The sequence below is a fragment of the Juglans microcarpa x Juglans regia genome, chromosome 4D (genome assembly GCF_004785595.1).
Source record: "Juglans microcarpa x Juglans regia isolate MS1-56 chromosome 4D, Jm3101_v1.0, whole genome shotgun sequence".
In the NCBI taxonomy this organism is placed as follows: Eukaryota; Viridiplantae; Streptophyta; class Magnoliopsida; order Fagales; family Juglandaceae; genus Juglans; species Juglans microcarpa x Juglans regia.
In genome coordinates, this window is record NC_054600.1 from 1,917,066 (window position 1) to 1,939,567 (window position 22,502).

The 22,502-nt window shown below is 37.7% G+C and overlaps 4 protein-coding genes and 1 long non-coding RNA gene across 7 annotated transcripts; 3 read left to right on the top strand and 2 right to left on the bottom strand.

The window, feature by feature from the left end:
• The first annotated feature begins 800 nt into the window (after positions 1-800).
• Positions 801-5,768, top strand: LOC121259085 (amidase 1). 2 transcript variants are annotated; one of them, XM_041160576.1, is made up of 10 exons: positions 801-1,058; positions 1,652-1,804; positions 2,398-2,522; positions 2,602-2,727; positions 3,436-3,618; positions 3,815-3,962; positions 4,094-4,262; positions 4,844-4,978; positions 5,152-5,346; positions 5,513-5,768. In XM_041160576.1, exons 1-9 carry the CDS (start codon positions 913-915, stop codon positions 5,302-5,304), a joined length of 1,338 nt encoding a protein of 445 aa, XP_041016510.1. In that variant the 5' UTR covers positions 801-912; the 3' UTR covers positions 5,305-5,346; positions 5,513-5,768. The 2 variants fall into 2 exon arrangements, with proteins under 2 accessions (XP_041016510.1, XP_041016509.1); XM_041160575.1 differs by having other exon boundaries at positions 5,152-5,768.
• A 1,500-nt stretch (positions 5,769-7,268) lies between these two features.
• On the top strand, positions 7,269-12,394 carry LOC121259086 (mevalonate kinase). Its single transcript, XM_041160577.1, has 5 exons — positions 7,269-7,595; positions 8,759-9,002; positions 9,079-9,332; positions 9,956-10,369; positions 12,039-12,394. Exons 1-5 carry the CDS (start codon positions 7,463-7,465, stop codon positions 12,155-12,157), a joined length of 1,164 nt encoding a protein of 387 aa, XP_041016511.1. The 5' UTR covers positions 7,269-7,462; the 3' UTR covers positions 12,158-12,394.
• A 2,370-nt stretch (positions 12,395-14,764) lies between these two features.
• Positions 14,765-16,700, bottom strand: LOC121259088 (NADPH-dependent aldehyde reductase 1, chloroplastic-like). The gene is made up of 4 exons (XM_041160581.1): positions 16,443-16,700; positions 15,754-16,130; positions 15,301-15,659; positions 14,765-15,194 (listed from the first exon to the last, which is right to left on the bottom strand). Exons 1-4 carry the CDS (start codon positions 16,563-16,565, stop codon positions 15,172-15,174), a joined length of 882 nt encoding a protein of 293 aa, XP_041016515.1. The 5' UTR covers positions 16,566-16,700; the 3' UTR covers positions 14,765-15,171.
• A 2,540-nt stretch (positions 16,701-19,240) lies between these two features.
• Positions 19,241-20,827, bottom strand: LOC121259087 (NADPH-dependent aldehyde reductase 1, chloroplastic-like). Of its 2 annotated transcripts, none has more exons than XM_041160579.1 (4): positions 20,486-20,827; positions 20,021-20,397; positions 19,551-19,909; positions 19,241-19,331 (listed from the first exon to the last, which is right to left on the bottom strand). In XM_041160579.1, exons 1-4 carry the CDS (start codon positions 20,774-20,776, stop codon positions 19,261-19,263), a joined length of 1,098 nt encoding a protein of 365 aa, XP_041016513.1. In that variant the 5' UTR covers positions 20,777-20,827; the 3' UTR covers positions 19,241-19,260. The 2 variants fall into 2 exon arrangements, with proteins under 2 accessions (XP_041016513.1, XP_041016514.1); XM_041160580.1 differs by lacking the exon at positions 19,241-19,331 and adding an exon at positions 19,395-19,455.
• A 621-nt stretch (positions 20,828-21,448) lies between these two features.
• LOC121260586 lies at positions 21,449-22,200 on the top strand. Its single transcript, XR_005939744.1, has 2 exons — positions 21,449-21,573; positions 21,882-22,200. It is a non-coding gene; the product is annotated as an uncharacterized LOC121260586 (long non-coding RNA).
• The last annotated feature ends 302 nt before the right edge of the window (positions 22,201-22,502 follow it).

Consider the following 22,502-nt stretch of genomic DNA (forward strand, 5'->3'; position numbering starts at 1 on the left):
CATTTTTTTTTTTTTTTTAAAAAGAAGGACGGAACCTCCACATATTATTAAAATAACCCATTCAGGCAGAGGAACCACCATAAATACATCAATGAAAGTCCCTCAACAAAAAATTCCAAACACCCGTCCAAAAGCTGTTAACGTCTAACATAAGGTAAATTCATTCTATCTTTACGTATAAGACCCTTAAGTCTTAAGTCATTTTTTTTCATTCATTAATGTCTTGTTTTGTTTCCAAAATTGGAGACAAGTAACGAGCCCTCGTTAATGTCTTGTTTTGTTTCCAAAATTGGATACAAGTAAAGAGTCTTGAAAGATTTTAGGAGCCTCGCTTGCGGAAAATTCTTTGTCGAGGGTTTGTGTATTTCAGAATTAGTCGGGATGTTGTTTTCATATACCCGATGCCAATAAAAAAAATATATTTTAGGAGCTTGAACCTGCATATTTTCCAGTGCAAATTAGACTGAATTCAATGGATGACTGAAGTGACACAACATCCCCATCTTGTTTGCAATTTCGGGTTAGCTCATTAAGCCAGCTTCTTGAGTGCATAAGGACTTTTTTTTTAAATTACTTTAACCTTAAATTACACCATTTGTGGACATTTAACTTGAAATGGATAAGGTTGTAATCCAAATTCTATGTTCTTTTTTTTTTTTTTTTTTTTTTTTTTTGTGTGTGGGCCCCATTATCATGTGCATTCCAAGCTGTGGATGCGGTTGGTCCAAAACACCGTCCGTACATTTCTATCTTTGCCCTTGGGCTATAATCTTCGAAACCTGAGAACCTAAGGCTAAAGTGTCTGAAATTTGAATAAGTAAAGCGTAATACGGTAATGATACGACAACGTTTTATTTGGTAAAGTGGTAAAATTGGCCTTGGCTGCACCACTTTAATCTGTTTAAAACACATATGGCATGGCATCCGTCAGGGAGCTTGGTAACGGACATGGCAAGAGACTCAGATTATGGAGCTTTCATGGAGAAGTTCCTGCTCCAACCAAGCTCTTCACCTCATGAGCTTCCCTTGAATTCCCTCACCTTTGCCGTTAAAGACATGTGAGTACGATTAACTTTACTTCCATTTCTTTGATTTTCGTTGTACCACCACTATTTCTTAAATTTCCCACGGACCAGACACCGGTGTGTACGAGAAAAACTCAAAGAGAGGTTCTTGTTCTCGTTTTCTATTGTTCTGAAACGTCTGTTCACTATAGGAATTTTTAATCTTTGTGTGTGGGTGGGGGACGTGTCATGTGTGTCCAATCATATAACGATTTTCATGTTGGATACATGAAAATTCAAGGGGACTTGCTTGTTTCCATGTTCCTTTGAACTCCTTGATCAGTTTAAGTATCGCGTTTAGTCCATTCTTTCTGAATTTTAATGTTTGTCTGTGGAACTAGTGTGTCTGTCAGTGCCTATTCATATATTAATTTGAGCTTGTCGTATTTTTATGTATCTTTTTCTAGGGTGCATCCGAGCTCATGCAACGCTATTTCTGGAGTCGGAAATTTGTCTCAGTTTCATCTGTTTTATCCACATTAGTTCGAATGTGTGTGCAAGAAAGCTAGTGGATCTGTGATGCTTTGCAAAATTTTATTTTGAGTGCATTTTTTTTTTTTTTTTTATTAACTTTGATTTGGAAACAGATTTGACGTGGATGGATATGTGACTGGGTTTGGAAATCCTGACTGGTCGAGAACTCATGCGGCTGCCACATCAACAGCCCCAGCCGTTTTGGCCGTATTAAGGGGAGGTGCTACATGCATTGGTAAAACTGTAATGGATGAAATGGCGTACAGGTTAGCATTGGAAAAGCCAGTGACTTGATTGATTTTCTATAAACTTCTTTTTTTTTCGTATAGAAAGTTAACATTCATTCCCACAAGTCATTGTAGATGTCTATATTTTCTAAATGTCTAAAATAAGAAAAATGGGTAATTACACTTCTCATCCACAAACTATCATCTACTTTTCACTTTACGTCCTAAAACTAGCTATATTTTCCAACTTGCACCCTCGATTAAGATCTGACCATTGAGATGAACGAACAATAGGCCATGTGGCACAATCTTGATAGTCAAATTTGATTGGAGGCTTCAAAGTGAAACTTATTGGTAATTAAGGGTGTAAGTTGAATTTCTTTTTAGTTTAGAAAGCAAAATAAAACTTTGGTGGTAGTTTGTGAGTGAAAAGTGTACCTCTTTGTCTGAAGTCTCTCTAGTATAAACAGTTGTTTTGTGCTTTGAAATGATATGAGCATGATGCTAAGCCAATTTATTTCCTGTGGTTCCCAATTGCTTCCTAAATAGGTGTGGGCTCTCACTCTTTTATTCATCTTGGAAAAATAGATCCTTGAGTCTTCACATCATTAATTCAAGACCATTTTTGGCAGTATAAATGGAGAAAACATACATTATGGAACACCTAGAAATCCATGTGTGCCTGATCGGGTACCAGGAGGATCTTCCAGCGGGTCTGGTGTTGCAGTTGGTGCAAAGCTTGTAGATTTCGCCTTAGGTGAGTTTCTTTCATGAACAAGTCATATGTTCTTGGCTTGCCCTAACTAGATTGAACCAAGTAGTTCTCTCTATCATAGGAACCGACACTGGAGGAAGTGTAAGAGTACCTGCATCATATTGTGGAATTCTGGGGTTTCGGCCTTCACATGATGCCATCTCTACTGCTGGAGTTATTCCCATGGCACAAAGTTTTGATACAGTGGGTAAGGAACCAACCATGTGATGGCTAGATTCCTGTTTATCTCACATTTAAATGTAACTAGTAAAACTCAGCTCTGCACCTGAAACTATTGCAAAATGGTGATGAAATTGTTGGCATTGGCACACTGATTTTGACAGATTTTGACAATGATGCAACAAAAATATGCATGTTGTTTAGTTTTTCTCAACTTGTCTCTAATTTTTCCTCTTTTTAATTCTCGCTAATCATCCAGCCATCTTTGTCTGCTTTAGGGTATGTATGTCTTTGTGTGTCTTTTCTTGTGTCTGTAGCATTCATAATAACTTTCAATACTTCTGAATAATAGAGTTTAAACATTCAGAGTTGGTAATTCTAGAAGCTTTGGGCTGTACTCTAAATGATAAAAGCATATAAAGTATTCTTCATAAAAATAAAAATAAAAAATAAAAAGTATTCTTCATCAAATAGACCAGCCAATTTCTGCTATTTCTTGTTTAATAGTGTGGTACAGAGATGATGTCTTCCACTTCTAGGTCCTCCTACTGGTATTGGACTAATTCTAGTGGGACTGGAGCCATTGATGCATACCACATGTCCTATAACTAGAGATATGGGACACATGGAAAATTTCCAAGGGTCCAATTCCAGTAGCTGGACCCTGTATGAAAATCTTTTTTTTGTTTTTTCTCCTTTTGGCACCTCACTCTTTTGACACCTACGTTTCATCCAGGATGGTTTGCCAGGAACCCTGTGATTTTGAATAGAGTTGGACGAGTATTATTGAATTTACCAGATGTGGATCCTGTTAAACCGACTCAGATAATTATTGCTGAGGATTGTTTCCAGCTTTCAACCATTCCAAGTGATCGAGTTTCTCAGCCTCTTATTAAATCAGTGGAAAAGTTATTTGGGGGTAAGTGCGTTGACCATGTGAATCTGTCATCTACCTAGTTTTTTCTTTTTGTGGGAGAAATTTAAACATCCCATAAATTCTAGATAACTCCATCCTTTGTGGTTTTTTCCCTCTCAGCAACTCCATCCCAAGTCTTAGCAAAAAAAACTCCATCCCAAGTACTCAATGTCACAAGATGTTTTCATTAATACTGCAGGTCATCTTCTAAAGCATGCAATCCTAGGGGATTATGTCAAGGACAAAGTTCCAAGCTTAAAACACTTCTTGAGTGGAGGAAAGGCAGATCAAGAGCATAATATACCATCTTTAGCTGCACTTTCAAGTGCCATGCGGTTACTACAGAGGTGCAGATTGTCACCCACTCAACTGATTCAATCAACTTGAACGATAGTGATATTGGTCTGGATCATGCTAGATAAAAATACTGTCCTTTTATAAACATTGTTCCTGAACTAGTTAACATTTCAAAGTATAGGTATGAATTCAAGATTAACCATGGTGAGTGGGTTTCTACTGTCAAACCTGATCTGGGTCCTGGGATATCAGAGCGGGTATGGGAAGCTCTTAAGACAACAGATGTCAATGTGGATATCTGCCACTCAGTAAAGACTGAATTACGGGCCGCTCTTATTGCTCTTCTAGGGGTACACTCTCTTTCTCATCCTCTGAATGTTTTTATGAGATTACATGTATGTGCTTAGATACATGCATGTATGCCTCTTCGTAGGAGACACCATTCTATTTGTTTTATGCTCTAGATGAAAATCAAGCGACTATGCTATATCCAGCTTATTTCCTGGAGATGTCATCCCAAAGTAGAAGTGGAATGTTTTCTTGAAGAATTGCACAATATTTAAACGAATACCTATACTGAATTGCGGCAAAAAATAAAAGTAAAATTGAATTTTCAATATGTTTTTTGTCATATTCCACATTTACCTAATGGAGTTTTAAAATTTCTCCCTAAATTTTTAAGAGTGTTGAGAGTTGTAGGATGACAAGTTTTAAAGAATAGTAGTGGCATTCAGTATGATTCCTTGTTTGTATTTCAAAATGGAGCAACTTATTAAAGAATAGTCTACCATATCCGCATCTCCCTTCACTTTGCTCTCATTAGAAACTTACTAGCAACAGAAATAGTGACTCCATGAGTCCATCTCTGATTTATGCACTATCCTTTTTCTGTTATCTTGACTAACGTTTTTGAATGATGACGATTATTCAGGATTTTGGTGTCCTAGCAATCCCCACAGTTCCAGGGCCTCCACCAAAATTACAAACAGATCCAGCTCCATTGGAAACATTCCGTGCAAGAGCTTTTAGCTTGCTCTCAATTGGTGGGGTATCTGGATTCTGCCAGGTTCTCTCTCTCTCTCTCTCTCTCTCTCTCTCTCTCTCTCTCTCTCTCTCTCTCTCTCTCTCTCTCTCTCTCTCTGTATGGGTGCAATTTTTGAGACGTGACAATTTTACTTTTTCCTTATTTATGTAAAAACCTTTTGGAAATCCACGAAACTTGTTTCTGCAAATCTACAGGTGAGCATACCACTAGGGCTGTATGATAATCTTCCTGTGGCAATATCCTTGTTGGCCAAACATGGTTCAGATCGGTTCCTGCTTAATCTTGTTAAAACTTTGTATGACACTCTCGAAAAAGAGGTTGGAATTGCTGAGAGAACGAGTTACTGAACTCTGTCTCATCTGATCACAGTCTCGTCCTAAGATTTAATTGTAAGTCCTATATCCTGCTCAAAAGATATTATTATACCGGGAAAAAGGTTCAGCTTGCTTGCAGTTTTTGTGCCACATAGGCTTCTCCTTGGAACTTCTCTAAGGGACTCTCTGAAAGGTAACTGATAACTACTTGAAAATTGATTTATTGCACAAAAAACTGCTGTCTCATTTCCAACAGAATGGATTAACCTCAGAGACCAGGACTTTCTCCGGTTCTACTTTCAGTTCGAGATGATCAGGAATGTTGCCCTTGCCCAGGGATGTTAGAGTTCCTTTTCTGTTAAGAGTTAATGTTGCAGATTTAAAAGTTTGTACCTATAACTTAGCCCAAAATCTAACATAATACTGGGATTATATTGAATCATGTTGACAAGTTGGTACAGTATTGATCTATCTGAAAACCAACACATGTTTGTTTAGAACATTGAGCGGTCACTTTTTAGTAGGAAGGGGACCTGCAAGATCGGCTATGCTTCAATAGGTTAACAAGAAAGAAGAGAGAAAAGTGAGTTCTTATATGAATGCTCCCAGGTCGGCTGAACGTTAAAGATTAATAGGTTAGCAAGGTCTTACATTTGCTTTTGAGGAACATTGATATGCACACATTCCAACCACAACTTTTACACAATTCTTTATTAAAATATTATTATTTTGTAAATTGAAATCCATCAAAATAATATAAAACTCAAATAACTTTGAAATAAATTAATATTTTGATAATGAATTGTGTAAAAGTTGTATTTTAAGTTGTCTACATAGCATTTTCCATGCTTTTATGTTGTCTTTCATATTCCTGTTATTTCTTGTTTTTTGGTTTATTTTTATTACTTTATCAACAAAGTACCATTCATTTTATAATTTATTACTTTTAATTATCGAACAGTTATTGTTAGAAGAGGAGATAACTTGAAAACATGAAACAATTTTAAATAACAAGCAGAAAAAACATGGTCAAAGATGAAGGTAGGTGAGTCATGAGTGGGTGAGGCATTGTAGAATGTAGACGCCCTCTTGCATCTTCCACCGAAAGTGCGTTCAAATTTGAATGTTTAGACAAACACCCCCATTTAGTTTTTGGGCGTTGACTTTGGTAATTTGGAGTTTGGGGTGAACCCATTTAGGTGGTCAATCCCCAAGCGCCTCTCAGCCTCTTGTGAAACACGATATGATCGAATGGAACTTTTAGGTTAGGCATTCAGAAAGTCGGATTCATTTAGGCGGATATCTGCTCAGGTTTTATCCATGTGAGTGTCCGGATTTCATATCTGCTCCTACCTAGATGCGGGCTATGGTTATATAATAATGTGAATATTGGATTTGACATTTAAAAAAGTTGATTTATGGATAAAATGACATGGTTTTGATCTTTAAGAAAAGCATTCAATAATGTTTTTCTAAATGATTTTTTAATAAATTCGATTACAACACAAATAATTGGATACTCGGATTTTTATAACTTGGTAAGGCCGGTTATCCGCTTGGGTATATAATCTAACCAACTTGGGCGTGTACCCAAAACACATTATAAATTCATATGCGCATTCGGGTATAACCAAGTACTCGTATCCGAATCAAGGTGAACAACCCTATATTGAGGGACTAGATTTTTAATATGATTTGCCTAATGAAATGTCTATCTTATTGTTTATCTTATATTCAGTTATGATTATTTATATTTGTTGATTTAATTATTTTCATAATTGACATAAAATCATAAAAAAATATATTGTAAACATATTAGAATGAAAAATAAAGAATTTTCATAAAAATAAATTTATAAATTAAAATAATTTAGAGCGGTATAGATTAAAAAACTACAAGTTAATCTAAGAAGCATTTTATCTATCAAAACTTATGTTATTATTGTCTTTATCACGCGTGAACAGGTCGCGTGGGCAAACCCACCACATAAAACAATCAAAGGAAGAAAAACTAGCAACTTTCGCCAATTCGTGTGTTTTCATGGAATTCGTGGTTGGTCTCTCCGCCAATTTAAAACAAGTCTGTGAGTAACAGTCTTCTAACAGACCATGATTCCCGAGGATCAATACAAGTGTATAGCTTTCGAAGTATACGAACACACGTAGAGAGTACCGAGAACCAAGGGGAAAAAATGGAAGTGAGAGCTAGAGCTCCTGGGAAAATTATACTCGCCGGAGAACATGCTGTAGTGCACGGATCCACGGCAGTTGCTGCCTCCATTGACCTCTGCACCTACGTTTCTCTTCGATTCCCGACTCCTTCTGGTACTCTCTCTCTCTCTGTATTGAATTTGTTTGATATGGAATATCGTTGTTCTCTTTCGATCGTGCTTTTCGTGATTTGGTTGAACTGGGTTTGCGGGAAACGTTGAATTTTATCTTTTTAAGGGTCGGATTTGAAACATCGAGTTACACACACACACTTTTGTGATCGTGATCCCATATTTCAAGTCTTTCTAGCTAGAATTTTCGGTTTTCGTGCTTCTTTTTGCTGGTAGAATGTGCATGCATGTGAGCCATCTTTGAAGAGACGAGGCTTCTTACATTAATTTTTTCTGGTTTTGTTTGAATTGATAATTGAGTGCGCGTCATGACTTTATGAGCAAAGTTTTCTGAGGTGAGAAAACAGAGGAGAAAGAGCTGAGAGGGTATGAAGTGGAGATCTCATCTAGTTTTTCAGGGACTGAAGTTTTCCAAACGCCACGAAGGATTTCTCGGATGCTGTAGTTTTCCAGATTTCCAAGCAAGTGGAGGGAGGTGTCATCCGTGAAGGGATTTTGACATGCCAATCCACTAAAGATCCCGCTTTCTGTGTTCAGAAGCACAGTTCGGTCTTCCGAAAAATAAGAACTTGGTACCAACATCACCCAAGAAGAGGAACAACATGGGAGGGCTTTCTTTGTTCTTGAGTTTCTAGGCAGATAGGACTACCCCTACTTGCTCTTGGCCATGGCTGCTTCGAGAAATCCCTTTAGTTTATCTAATATTCATCTATTGTTTGGTTTCTGGTATTGATTTCAGTTCCTTTGTTCAGATCAATATCTATGTCAGGCTTCCCTTCCTGATTGTCCTGTCCTGCTCATCCCATACATTATTTTTATGAGCTGTTTCAAGCAAAATAACAGACAACACTTAGTTGCTTAACAATTTACGCTTTGATTTGAAGGTAGTAAAGTATGGCTCATGTCCCAGCATGTTAAATTAAGTGAGCCAAGAGGTTTCTTCTGATTTTATTCTCCAGTATTCCTTGTAGAAGGCAAAATATAACCAATAATAAATGTGGTAGATGCATGTTATCCATGCATTGGAAGTTTCTATAAATTTTCCCACATGGTTGTTTTTTCTCTTTTCTTTGACATAAATCCAGTTCATTTCTCCTCAGGTTTTCTGTTGAATTTCTCGCTAATGTTTTGTGCTTTTCTTGATAGACAATGATGACTCATTAAAACTTCAGCTCAAGGACATGTCACTAGAATTCTCATGGCCAGTTTCTAGAATCAAAGAAGTGCTACCTGAAGTAGTGAGTTCATTGTCTCCAACACCCACCTCATGCTCAATAGAGACAATGAAATCAATTGCAGCTCTTGTTGAAGAACAAAACATTCCAGAAGCAAAAATTGGACTTGCTACTGGAGTTTCAGCTTTTCTATGGTTATACACCTGCATCCAAGGGTATGCACTAATTGAAATTTTGAACCATTCTTTTCTCGATATTCAGTTTTCTGATGTTTGTCTCTTTATATACCAGATATAAGCCTGCTACAGTGGTTGTCACTTCTGAGCTTCCTCTGGGTTCTGGCTTGGGTTCATCTGCTGCATTTTCTGTTGCACTCTCAGCTGCGCTGCTTGCTTTCTCGGATTCAGTAAGTTTGGATATGAGCTGGCAGGAGTGGTCAGTATTTGGGGAAAGTGACCTCGAGTTGGTGAATAAATGGGCTTTTGAAGGTGAAAGGATAATCCATGGAAAACCATCTGGAATTGACAATACAGTTAGCACATATGGTATGTGATCCTGTGATCTCTGCCTGACAAATCTATGCATTTTTATCAAAATTTTATGCCAGGAGAAGTTTCCTTCCCTGTTGCTGATCATTATGAAAAGTATTTAGGTGTCACTGGCTGCCACCAATGAACTGGAGCCACAGAAATTATGTCAATAGTTATACTGAAAAGTTTTAAATGTAGTGGTAATGTGAGAAATATACTTGTGAAAGAGAATGATTTCGATATAGAATACCTGGAAGTAGAGCATTAATGGGAGGTATACATTTTTGTCTTCAATTCATTATTGCCTTATTCTCATATTCTTGGCTACTTGAATAACTCATGAGTTATCTACACAATATTTATGGGAAACTTATGAACTTTTACTTTTCAATATTCAAAAGCATTTGATTGTCCCTTTTTTCACAAATACACATCTGCTGAAGATGGGATAATAAAAATTAGAATAGGAGGGGGAGGGGGGAAGGAAAAAAATAATAAGAAACAACTACTATAGTTGGACATTTTGTTTGTGTCCTTATGATTTTCAACTTCACCATAGATATTTTGTTTGTCTCCGAATGCAAGCAGGGTACTGTATTTGGATGCACTGGTTTTGATTTGAAATTCCCATGCAACAGGCAACATGATCAAGTTCAGGTCAGGTAGTTTGACACGCCTCAAGTCCAATATGCCACTTAGAATGCTCATTACCAACACTAAAGTTGGGAGGAATACAAAGGCTTTAGTTGCTGGTGTTTCCGAGAGAACCTTAAGGCACCCAGATGCCATGAGTTTTGTCTTTAATGCTGTTGATTCTATCAGCAAGGAATTGTCTACCATTATCCAGTCACCAGCCCCTGATGACCTCTCCATTACAGAGAAGGAAGAGAAGATAGAAGAGTTAATGGAAATGAATCAAGGTCTCCTCCAGTGTATGGGAGTCAGCCATTCTGCAATAGAAACCGTTCTTAGGACCACATTGAAGTACAAGTTGGCTTCCAAATTAACAGGAGCTGGAGGTGGAGGATGTGTTCTTACATTGTTGCCAACCCGTATCCATTTCCTCGTGTTGTTTATATTAAACCTATCAGTTTTTTTTTTTTTTTTTTTGCATATTGGTTTCTTTTAAGGTTTCCTATCTATCTTTGTGCTCTGATGATTGCCATTGCCTTGTTTAGTTTATGTCTATATATTAGTTGGCTGTGGAAGCCTTAGTGGATTTGACTTTGGCAAGTTCCAGGTTATGACCTATAACTCTAGTAGGAACCCTGGGGGTTGGCTCAAGTGGTAAAGGCCTTGGGCTTGGGGGTATGCTCCCCCCAGGTCTAAAGTTCAAATCCTCTTGGGTGCAAACAACTCTAGGAGCCATAGGACTAGAGGATTTTCCCCTTGAATTACCCGAGGTGCACTTGTGGGAAACTCCTTGTCGAGGGTCTGTGCACCCTAGGATTAGTCGAGACGCTGTTCCTGGACACTTGGTGCCAATAAAAAAAAAAACATATAACTCTAGTAGGAAAAAAATGTCAGTATTAGGTATTCTACCTTGGCAGGGCAGGTTTATCTTCTACCTTTTCTTTTTATGTATATCTCATTTATTTTCATAAAAAAAAAAATGTATATCTCATGCCCCATGTATATGTCTTCCTCTTTGCCTCTGTGGCTGTCAACTTGCACTTGTTTGTGTTTCCTTGGACCTGTGATTGGCCTTCTTTGTGCCAACAATGAAACAAAAATGTAGGTTTGATCTTGTTGCAGCAACCCAGGGATAATCAGAAACTGGTTGGTCCATTACTATCACCGAAGCATGATTATTGTAGCATTGACCCAACGTTACTTGTATGCTTATTGTGTTAGTCTTAGAAGAACTAAAAATTATTTTATCACTACAAGGAGCTAATAGCATATAGGAGATGTTCCAGTGGAATTTGACCTCTTCTTTTTTATTGGTGGGTTATATAGGCACCTGCCAGGTCTTGAACCAGCAATTTCAACCTTTCTCATTGTTCTTTGTGCGAGTGGTGCCATTTGAGGCAAAGCTCATTGGTGAGATTTGAATTTGTATCATGCCTTCAGGTATAAACAAGTCAGGACATCTATAGAAGTTGGATTCTCTTTTATCATTAGATAAACATATACTTGGTGGTTCTGAACTTTCAACTTCACCACCTCCTTGTTCTTATACCGTGATGAGGTGCAGTTGATCTAGGGACTGTTAGCCTCGTTTGAATAAAATATTATTAGAATATTATTTTTTAATATTATTTTTGTTTTGAGATTTGAAAATTTTGAATTATTTATTATATTTTGTGTGTGAGTTTGGGAAAGTTGTAATGATTATATGAGATGAGATAAGATATCTCCCAAACCAAACAGAGGCTTAGTGATAAACCTATAGAATTCTGTACAAAGTATCTTTGACCAATTAAAGCAAGGATTGCAGAAAAGCTTACTTGGGGTAATGCTGTAATGGGTTTGAAGATTTATTAGCATGGAGAAACTTACCTATCAAAACAAAAGAAGTTAACAACTATCAAAGTATTATGGAGAAACTTCATCTTTACAACTCTTACGTTTTATCTTTTTTTTTCTTTCTTTTTCATCAACTCTTCCATTTGATCAAAACCAGATTTTGCATCTTAAGATAATGTTAAGACACTGATTTTTGGTATGTGTTCGTAATTCTCATATTCTTCCAGATGCTTCCTTAACCACATGAATCAGTGCTATCAGGAACAGTTGTTGACAAGGTAATTGCGGAGCTGGAGTCATGTGGCTTCCAATGTCTGATTGCTGCAATAGGTGGGAAAGGTGTTGAGGTCTGCTTTGGTGGTTCAGCATGATATTTCTAGTAAGATCCCTAATGCCAAATAATGAGCATGAAATGTCTGCTTTGATGTTATGTCCCTTTGCTGTCTGTACTCTGTAGAATAATAAACTAATTAAACTTCAGGACTTTTGTGGTCTTGGAAGATGTTAATCTTATTGCTTCGCGAGTAGTTAAGACAATTGTAAAAAGTTAAGTGAGCTTTTATTTGCTACTCTGTATGCTCCTTGATGGAAACCAATTTTACACGAAAGGATTTTGTTTAAACATTTGATAAGGTTATCTTGTAACCCTATGGATAAATGTGGCATTAACATTGCTACATGTTGCAGTTTTATGAATAACACAATATAAAGTTCCATTAGAGATTCTTCTTTGTAAATGTTATCAGCCTAGTCTTTTGGGAATAGACTTCCACTAATTCAACATGTCATCGAGCTCAATTTCAACTAAGTACAAATGGAATCGATGCCACAATTGTGTCTTCTTTTTTCTATTGATTTTCTCTCAAAATATTAAATATCGACAGAAGCCTCATAGTTTTCTACAATCACAAAGGTGAAGATTAAGTTCTATCATGATTGGAAATTCTTTTAGCAGGATACCCAGAAACATCTATTGGAGATACAATATTTGGTTTTGAGATATACTTGGATTAAGTTGTGTTGAAATGGTGAAGATAGGAGTTATAAACCCGGGACTTGTAAATCCAGGATATTATAGCTGTTGATGTAAATTGTGAAATCACCACTTATTTCCAAAGCTTAAGCTGATAGGAAGAAGTAGATTTTATTATTTATTTTATATCTTGACATTGCCCATCACGTGTGGGTTAGACTCCCCCTTAATAAGTGAGCCCAACACGTAGAATATTTAATTAAATAGTAGAGTGTAGAGTCAGGATTCGAACTTAGGACCTCTACTATGATATCATGTGAAATTGGCACTTGTCCTAAAAGGTTAAGCTAATTGGAAACATTAGATTTTTTTAATTACTTTATATCTTAACATAAATAATGGAGTAGAGTGTAGAGTCATAGTTCGAATTAAGGATCTTTACTCTGTTATCATGTAAAATTGCAACTTGTCCTAAAAGGTTAAAGCTTACTGGAAACAGTAGATTTTGTTAATTACTTTATATCTCTACATAAACAACTGCTCTGCATTTTTTTTATCTATTGGATGGATTTATCGGGAAATTGTTAGTTACCCTTTTTGCTAATAGGGCCTATGAGTTGCATTATACTGAACATGATTTATATAAACTTGCTGCTCTATATTTTTAACCAGTACTCGAAAACTTTTATATAAAGCTCACATAAGGGTGGGTGCAAACATCCCTACACCAAAAGAAAAAATAGCCCACCACACTAACAAAGCTTGATTCATTTACATCTCAAGTAGGAAAGACCAGCTCTCTCCAAAGGCACCCCCTGATCCTGATAGGAATCTGTTCCATAAAAATCCCTTTAGAACCTTCCTTAGCATAAAAATCTTAATCTCGGATCACCCCTCCAACCCCACAGGTTGCTGGGTTACGAAGAAAACTCATCCAAATTCAACTTCACCCGACCTTCCAAAGGTCTAAACTACCAAAGAGCACAGTAGTTTAACTGCCTGTAAGGGATATAAGGAATACCAAGTTGTCTGAAAATAGCTATATCAGAACAGCTCCCAACTTTTTAGGTTTGAGACATATGAGATAAAAGTCTCAGCCAGCGGATATTTACCTTCAAAAGGCAAACCTATTATACTCTGCCAACCTCCTTTCTAGCAGAGCATCTCCCAAGCGAAAGAGTCCAAGTGATAATGGGTGGCAAAGATCCAACCACCAGTCCAAGCTGTGAACTCTCCCCTGCCTTCTGGAACCAGTGTATCTTATTAGATCAATGACTGCCCTTCCAGATAATTCAATCCCTCACTGAGAAGTTATTCCACATGATGAGCGAATTCGCTTGCGCATAGAACATGGTCACATGTTTCCTCAGCGATGAGATGTGTAATCTGTATATTTACATTAAAAGGAAAGGCTTTTATACAAACATCTCCCGGAGATCTGATTAAAACCCAAGCAGAAAATTTCCCAAAAAAACTTGGCAGTGAAGGAACTAGTTTGTCACCCTTGTTATGGCGAAAATGAAACCACCACCACACAAACTAATTGGTCTAAATCTAGTAAGTTACAGGGTTACCTTCCTTTGGAATCTTCTCAGAGGAAAAGAGAGAAGCACCTGACCTGACCTGACCATTGAAAAAACATGACCAGCTCCCAACAATTCCCCCATAATGAGCTGCTCAGACTTTTCAGTATCTCTGAAGGGAATATATAATTAAACAAATAAAAAAAGTACTAGTGAAGTTTATTTTTCTCAACAGTAGTAGCAAACTTATTTGGACTTCTTGGCCACAATCTACGACCTCACTTGAGATTCATAATCAGTAATGTTCGCCCCCTCTATAAAATATATTGCTTCCTAGAATCACCAAATTGTTGAAACATACAATCACCTAATTGTCGAAGAATTTAAATTTCATGCATGCATACAAGATTTTACCTGCCTTCACTCACTATAGGTTCAAGAAACAAAGAAAAAAAAAAAACGAAAGACGGGTACGAATGAAATATTCATTGAACATTCTTGATCTCAGATTTGTCATTGTCAACTCCTCATTCGATAAAGCATCAATCCCGACACACAGAAGATTATGCAAACATTATAAGATTCCAATAGTGTATAATTTAGGAGCACTTGCATTTATTATCATTCATAACAAGAAAAAGTTCATTAAGTACTATGTTTTCTCTGTTTCCTTGTGTTACAAACTTCCACCAAGTACTAATGCAGTTTAGCTGAAACACCATACGAAAACCACGTTTGACACCATACCACTCTTTTGGCACTGCAGAAGCTGAGCTATATGCATAAAAAAGTATCCATAACATTCTCACCACCCCTTCTTCCATATACATAACTAATTTACTCGGAAGAACACAAAAAGAGAGCACCAAACACATTCTCCCGCAGATCCTCAAGCATTCACTACAGTCCCACCTTCAAAAAAAAACAATTGCCAAAAGAAAAAAATGGGTCATCAATATCGGCCAAAAGCTCCTACAATTTGCAGAAATTGCAGCTTAATTAATATACTAAAACTTACCATTAGGGTGTAAAACCTGGCCAGTCATGTAAGAGGAGCAATGGTTGCAAGCAAGGAAGACAAAGCAAGGTGCAACCTCAGCAGGCTGACCGGCCCTTCCCATAGGGACTTCAGACCCGAACTTAATAATCTCTTCTTCGTTGAATGATGCCGGTATCAATGGTGTCCAGATTGGTCCGGGGGCGACACCATTGACGCGTATGCCTCTTGATGTGAGATTAAGTGCTAGAGCTCTCGTGTAAGCCACTATTGCACCTTTGGTTGAGGTGTAGTCGATCAGTGTGCTGTGTCCCTTGTATGCATTCACGGATGTAGTGTTGATTATGGAGCTCCCTTCTTTCATGTGCTTCAAAGCGTGCCTATCATCATCATCATCATCAGTTATTATCAGGATCCTTGTGATGTGAAGAAGAAAAGTTAGATTTTGCAAGTGTAATTTCAGTTCGTTTTTACCTTACTGTGAAGAAGCAAGAGAAAATATTGGTTCTAAACACCCTGAGAAGCCTTCCCTCATTGATCTCCTCCACCGAGCAAGCCTTGTACTGCTCAGCCGCGTTGTTAACCAGTATATCAATACGGCCATAGGCACTCACCACTTCTTCAACCACCATTCTGCAATTTTCATCAAATCCCAAATCGGCTGGTATGGCGATTGGCTCTTTTGCATCATGGGTCTTCGACTTTTTGATCATGTGGAGTGTTTCCTGAGCATCCTTGTCCTCTTGATTCTTCACAAATGTAAAGGCCACGGTAGCACCCTCCAGTGCAAAGCAGTAGCATACCGCTCGCCCAATCCCCGAGTCCCCACCAGTCACCAGCGCCACCTTCCCCTGCAAAACTTCCACGTTAATTATTTTTTATTAGTGCCTGCATTACTTAATTACTGCTTAGCCAAATGAAAAGCAAACATTTCAAGGATTCCAAGGACCTCTAACTTGAGGTGCCCATGAAGAAAATATCTAACAAATCATGTGAGAATTATCATTATCTAGATCTAGTTGTGCGCACGCGCAGAGTCACAGACACGTCAGTGGACACAGTGACATAGACGACCCCTGCCGCCCTGCGCATATGTCTGCATAAAAGACTTTGTGGAAAAGCGAAATCTGTGCATGAAGTTGAGACGAAATCAGAAAGTATACATGAAGTTTATTGGAAGGCTTGTAGTCTGGACTTGAAAACTGAGGGGTAGGTTCCATGACATGCTCTTTCCCAGGCTGTGTCTCCTGCCTCTGTGGTGGAAACTGCTGGCCACCGGAAGCCATTCTTTCAAACACTCTAATGGGTGGTTTACGTCTTAGTAGTTCCCAGAAATGTCTCCGGTAAAGGAGTCGTTAATCAGTGAGATTTTGAGGTCTAGCTTACAAAAATTGATGAGGTTAATTTTGATGTGCATGGGGGCGGTGGCGGTGGCTAAAATTGGGGTGGATTAATATAGGTGTATTTGAAGTGTGGACAAGCTGGGGGTACGTGGCCAGAGGGGGCGTCAACGTGTCGGATGAGTCGCATGCAGCGGACACGTCTTTAGAACCGGACATAATTGGTTGGAGATAGGGACTGGAATTCCAGGATCATCCACTGTCCTGTCACTCTTCTTATTTGGAAGAGCTCTGAAGTTCTCGACTCGGGGCGAGCCAATATCGACTCTCATCTAAACAGGCCCACCCACTGCCCAGCTCTTGAATTCAGCCAGTTATAAGCATGGCACTTTTTTGTTTCTTAGGTTAACCAACCAAAAGCAAAATTTGATAAAAATATAAAACAGAACAAAGTTATTTTGACAACACGTCAGCATTAACACTTAGTGAGATATGTGAATAGTAATAAGATATGTGAGTTAAAATTTGTGAATAGTAATAAATAGTAGTGATCTCAACTCATCTCTTAATTCAAATCGGATCTTAGTCTCCGTTTAAATAGTGCGATGAGATGAGATGATTTTAGATAAAAGTTAAAAGTTGAATAAAATATTGTTAGAATATTATTTTTTAATATTATTATTGTTTTGGAATTTAAAAATGTTGAATTAGGATTTGAAAATGTTGAATTGAGATTTGAAAAAGTTGAATTGTTTATTGTATTTTATATGAAAATTTGAGAAAATTATAATGATGAGATGAGATAGTTTCTCAATCCAAACGGGGCCTAAACACAAAGAGGTTACACTGTAGATCATGCACACGGCATTCTTTATAAACACTAATTATCTTAATAAAACTATTAGAGATATAAAGGGATCCCACAAACTGATGAGATGCAATATTAGTGTGCCACATTGGTCTTTTTTTTCCCCTCCCATGCATGCACCCCTCCCCTCCTCTTCCCTTCCTGCAACCTTTTCCAAACCCTCGAGACCCCATCTCTCCAATCCAATGCTGCTGCAACCCAACTATCTTCCTTGCCTCTCACCGACATCGTTGTCCCTCACCATCAAGTTTTGTATCACTACTCTACTCTTGGAAAGGAAAACGGGGGAGGGGACGAGGGCTAGAGGGAAGTAAAAAAAAAAAACTTACTAGTGTGTCACATCAGTTTGTGAAATCCTTTTATGTCCTTAATATTTTTCTTATCTTAATTCTATTAAGATGAAAAGTGCTACAAATATAAAAAGATTCTACAAAACTGAACTCACAAACTAACGTGATTTCATATGATATGTTAGATTCATAGCTATCTATTAAGATAATAAACTCATTGCTATATACACAAAGTAAGTTTAATGCCGAGTGACGATCATTGAGAAGATGCATCTTAGTTGCAGTTGCGGTCCACGTTCAATAGACAATAGGGAGGGTAATTAGAAAAATTAGGATACATTCTGGTAATCATAGTTTATCGATCTGTTCATTCAATAAGAAATGAAATGGGAAAGGGGATTTAATGGATCGCGGAGCTGACTAATTGCCTTCTGGTAATTTGTTTCTAATTTGCCATGTTTAAATTACCTGGAAACCTTTTATATATGGATTCTTTTTTTGCTTTTTTCAATCATTTTTTAAACACTTCAAATATTTTTAACAAATATAAAAAAAAAATCACAAATTCATTTAAAAATACTTTATTAATCATTAAGCAAAAAAAAAATGAAATTAAAAAATAAAATGCAATTGGGTAGAAATTTTCGGTAGAAAGCTTATGTGGGAATAGTATTTTCCTTTATATATACCTCGATCGCTCTCTTTAACATCATAATCATTATAAGTTTGAGAACGGGGAATATTTGCTTAGAGATAGAGATGAGATCAATTCCGAGCCCAGGTCCAGCTTGCTCGATCTCTGTGTTTTCTCGCGCGCTCTACAGACCTTCCAAATCTTGATCATGAACGTATAATTTAGATCCTGTTTAGAGAGATAAAGATGATATGGTTTTAAATAAATTAAATAAAATATTATTATTATTTTAAAATTTAAAAAAAATAAATTATTTATTATATTTTGTAAAAAATTTGAGAAAATTATAAAGATGATATGATATAAATTGAGATCATTACTCAATCCGAACGAGACCTCATTCCTCATTTCTTGAAAGAATAAATTCAATAAAATTACTGTAAATAAATCAATAGTAAAGACAGTCACCAACAGAGAAAAAAAAAACAAAAGAAATTACAATTCCGTGACAAAATTACAATTCCGTGGTGCAATGTTAATTTATATGGTACCATTCCTCTGATCATCCACCAATTGGTCTGGTCTAGTACTGAAAGCTCATGACCGAAATGCATATAATTAATTGATGCATGCTTAGATTAATTATATGAGAGGTGCTAATTATATATTAAGCTTAATTAACACGTAAATTAAACAGATAGATAGCATGTTGTTACAGTACTCACAGCTAGCTTGAGATGTTTAAACTTTAAACAAAGACCAACAGATACACAAGTTTTACAGCCTCAGCCATGCAACAACCAGACCATATATGCATGTCGACACAGAAGCTACCATTCTCGAAAGATACTAAAAGAGCCCAGGCTGCCCAGAAAGCACGTTTCCACCTACAACCCCTCGGCCATTCACTATGGCCCCACCTTTAAAAACATATACAGCCCAAAGGAGAAATTAACCAAAAATAAATAAATAGCCAATGCACGCCAGGCTGCCCAGAAAGCACGTTTCCACCTACAACCCCTCAGCCATTCACTACGGCCCCACCTTTAAAAACATATACAGCCCAAAGGAGAAATTAACCAAAAATAAATAAATAGCCAATGCACAAGTTGCAGCTAAATTAATATGATTAAACTTACCATTGGGGTGTAGAACCTGGCCAGTCATGTAAGAGGAGCAATGGTTGCAAGCAAGAAACACATATGCTGGTGCAACCTCAGCAGGCTGACCTGCCCTTCCCATCGGCACGTCAGACCCGAACTTAGCGCACTCTTCCTCGCTGAATGATGCCGGTATTAATGGCGTCCAGATGGGTCCTGGGGCAACCCCATTGACACGTATTCCTCTCTGTACAAGATGGAGAGCCAGAGCTCTAGTGTAAGCCACTATTGCACCTTTTGTTGCTGAATAATCGATCAGTCTCTTACTTCCCCTGTATGCAGTCACAGATGTCGTGTTGATTATGGAGCTCCCTGCTTTCATGTGCTTCAGAGCATGCCTATCACCATCAGTTATATCATCAAGGCCACATCAATTGCATGTTAATTTTGACGACATATATTTAATGTAAGTAACACACACACACACATATATATGAATTCGTTTTTACCTGACTGTGAAAAAGTATGAGAAGACGTTGGTCCTAAACACCCTCTCAAGCCTTTCCTCATCAATCTCCTCCACTGAGGTGGTCTTGTGCTGCTCAGCCGCTTTGTTTACTAAGATATCGATCCGGCCATAGGCATTCACCACTTCATCAACCACCATTCTGCAATTTTCATCATATCCTAAGTCGGCCGCCATTGCCATTGGTTCTTTTGCATCAGGCGTCTTTGACTTTTTTATCATCATGAATGTGTCCTGGGCATCCTTATCCTCATGAGCCTTCACAAATGTAAAGGCCACGGTTGCACCCTCCAGAGCAAAGGAGTGGCACACGGCCCGTCCAATCCCCGAGTCACCACCAGTCACTAACGCCACCATTCCCTGCAAAACTTTCACGTTAGTTAATTTTATTCGTGCCTGCATTAATGTAGGCTCGTAATATTAATATGAATCAGAAAAAAAGAAATACATGAAGTTTATTGGATGGCTTATAGTCTGGGCTTTCAAATTGAGGGGTAGGTTCCATGACATGCTCTTTCCCAGGCTGTGTCTCCTGCCTTTGTGGTGGAAAGTGCTGGCCACCTGAAGCCATTCTTTCAAACATTCTAAAGGGCCTCTGAGTTGCTGGAAACCTAGCCGGAAAAGGATTCTTCCGGTGGGTTTTGGGAGGATAACGACGTGGTCTAGATCGAGTTGCTAAGGACCTAGAAACATATACTAAGCGGGAGAGCTTACAACAATTGAGACCTTGGATATGCATAGGGAAATTAAGTTCAAACTGATGCGAGTTTTATAGCTGTCTGGCGCACTGCGGAGACGTCTGTGGAAATGGAGATACATTGGATGAAGTAAGGTGGGGAGTTTCTAGGGTGATCTGGTGGAATACTATATATGAGATATTCCGGACTCGGCGTGTCATTATCTTTCATGGCGCAGGTCCAGAATTCAGCCAGGTGTACCAAGCTACTAGCTAGCTAGTACTCCAGTTATATATATATATATATTCAAGATCATCTCACCGAAACTTATCAATTTCTTGAATAATATTTCTTAGAAAACTAACTTTGTCACCGCCAGAATACTTTGGCAAAATGCCAAAAATACACAGGAATATCCCCGACTTGGGGACGGGACTACTGTTTTAGCCGAGCTGTTAGCCCATGACATAAATCCATGTATGTCAGCACGTATATTTGCATGTCCGCCACGTGCAAGATCAAGCAATTTATACCTGCCAATTTGGCATATCAGTTTTCCATTATATATGTTTTTCATACGAAGTGGCACCTGCATCGAACTTCTTTCAAAACAAAAAGGCAATCCACAGCTAGAAATCAATTAATTCAAAACCTCAAAAGGATCATATCCATGGATCTACTAACACAGGTCCTTCTATCTGTTCACTTAATTATTTCTTCCTTCTTTAGAGCATTCTTAGATCCTCTCGCAAAAGGTCTTTGGCAGTGATCAGACCATGGGTTCTTTCAGACTTCGTCTCTCTCTTGGTGCTTGTCAATGCCGGCTTAGTTTTGGTTCCTCGACCAGTGCTCTGTAATGGTACTTAATTTCTACCTCATCTCCCTCTCTTAGTTTCTTGATTTGTAGGTATTTATCGTAATTTGTGTGGTAGAATAATCAGTTTGTTATATATAATGGTGTTTTTGTATTAAATAGTTACGATTCATTTCTTTAGGAAGTGACGACTCATACTCGATCGGTTGATGAGTCTGAAAACTTATTGCGATCGAGTCTTTACTGTTAGCATGTATATTACACTGCAGCATAGACATATTATCTTTATTTCAGTGGCTTCTAATGATGATCAGTTGAGACCTTCCTATATATATTTCATTTTATCTGCACAGAGAATATATGAAGACAATCTTCTTCATGAGGGCATCAACAGTTTCAGGCCGCAAGCAGTAAGTCAGTCTTAAAAATGGCAAAGCAGACTGCCTTGCCAACGAAATTGCAGATGAATTAGAGGATGAGCCTTGCACCAGCTCCACCAACGGCATGAGCATCGTGCCAAGCTCCAATACTCAGCTCTACGACGACCTCCCCAAATACATGGACGAGTGCAAGATCAACGCTAGCCAGCTCGACTGTAGACGGCATAATATTAATGCGGCCAGATTGTGCCGGATTTGGTTCCAATATTATATACATGATCGATGCATGATATATCTAGCGATCAACTGATGATCAGTACGTAGTACTTTGTAAAACTTGTACAATAAAACTTAGAAGAATGGTTATCAACTTATACGTACGTAATAATTTTAAATGCATCGATCGATATTCTTTAATTTCGTAACAAAGCCTCGGTAAAGCGAATATTTATGCAACAAGATCGCCCTTAGATCGGATGCTATTTTAGTTACTTAATTAGTTCTTATTAATTAATCTTTACTTCCTTTTAAAAAAAATCTTTACTAATTAAATATACGTCTAATTAATTATCAGATCAATGTTAAGATCCAATT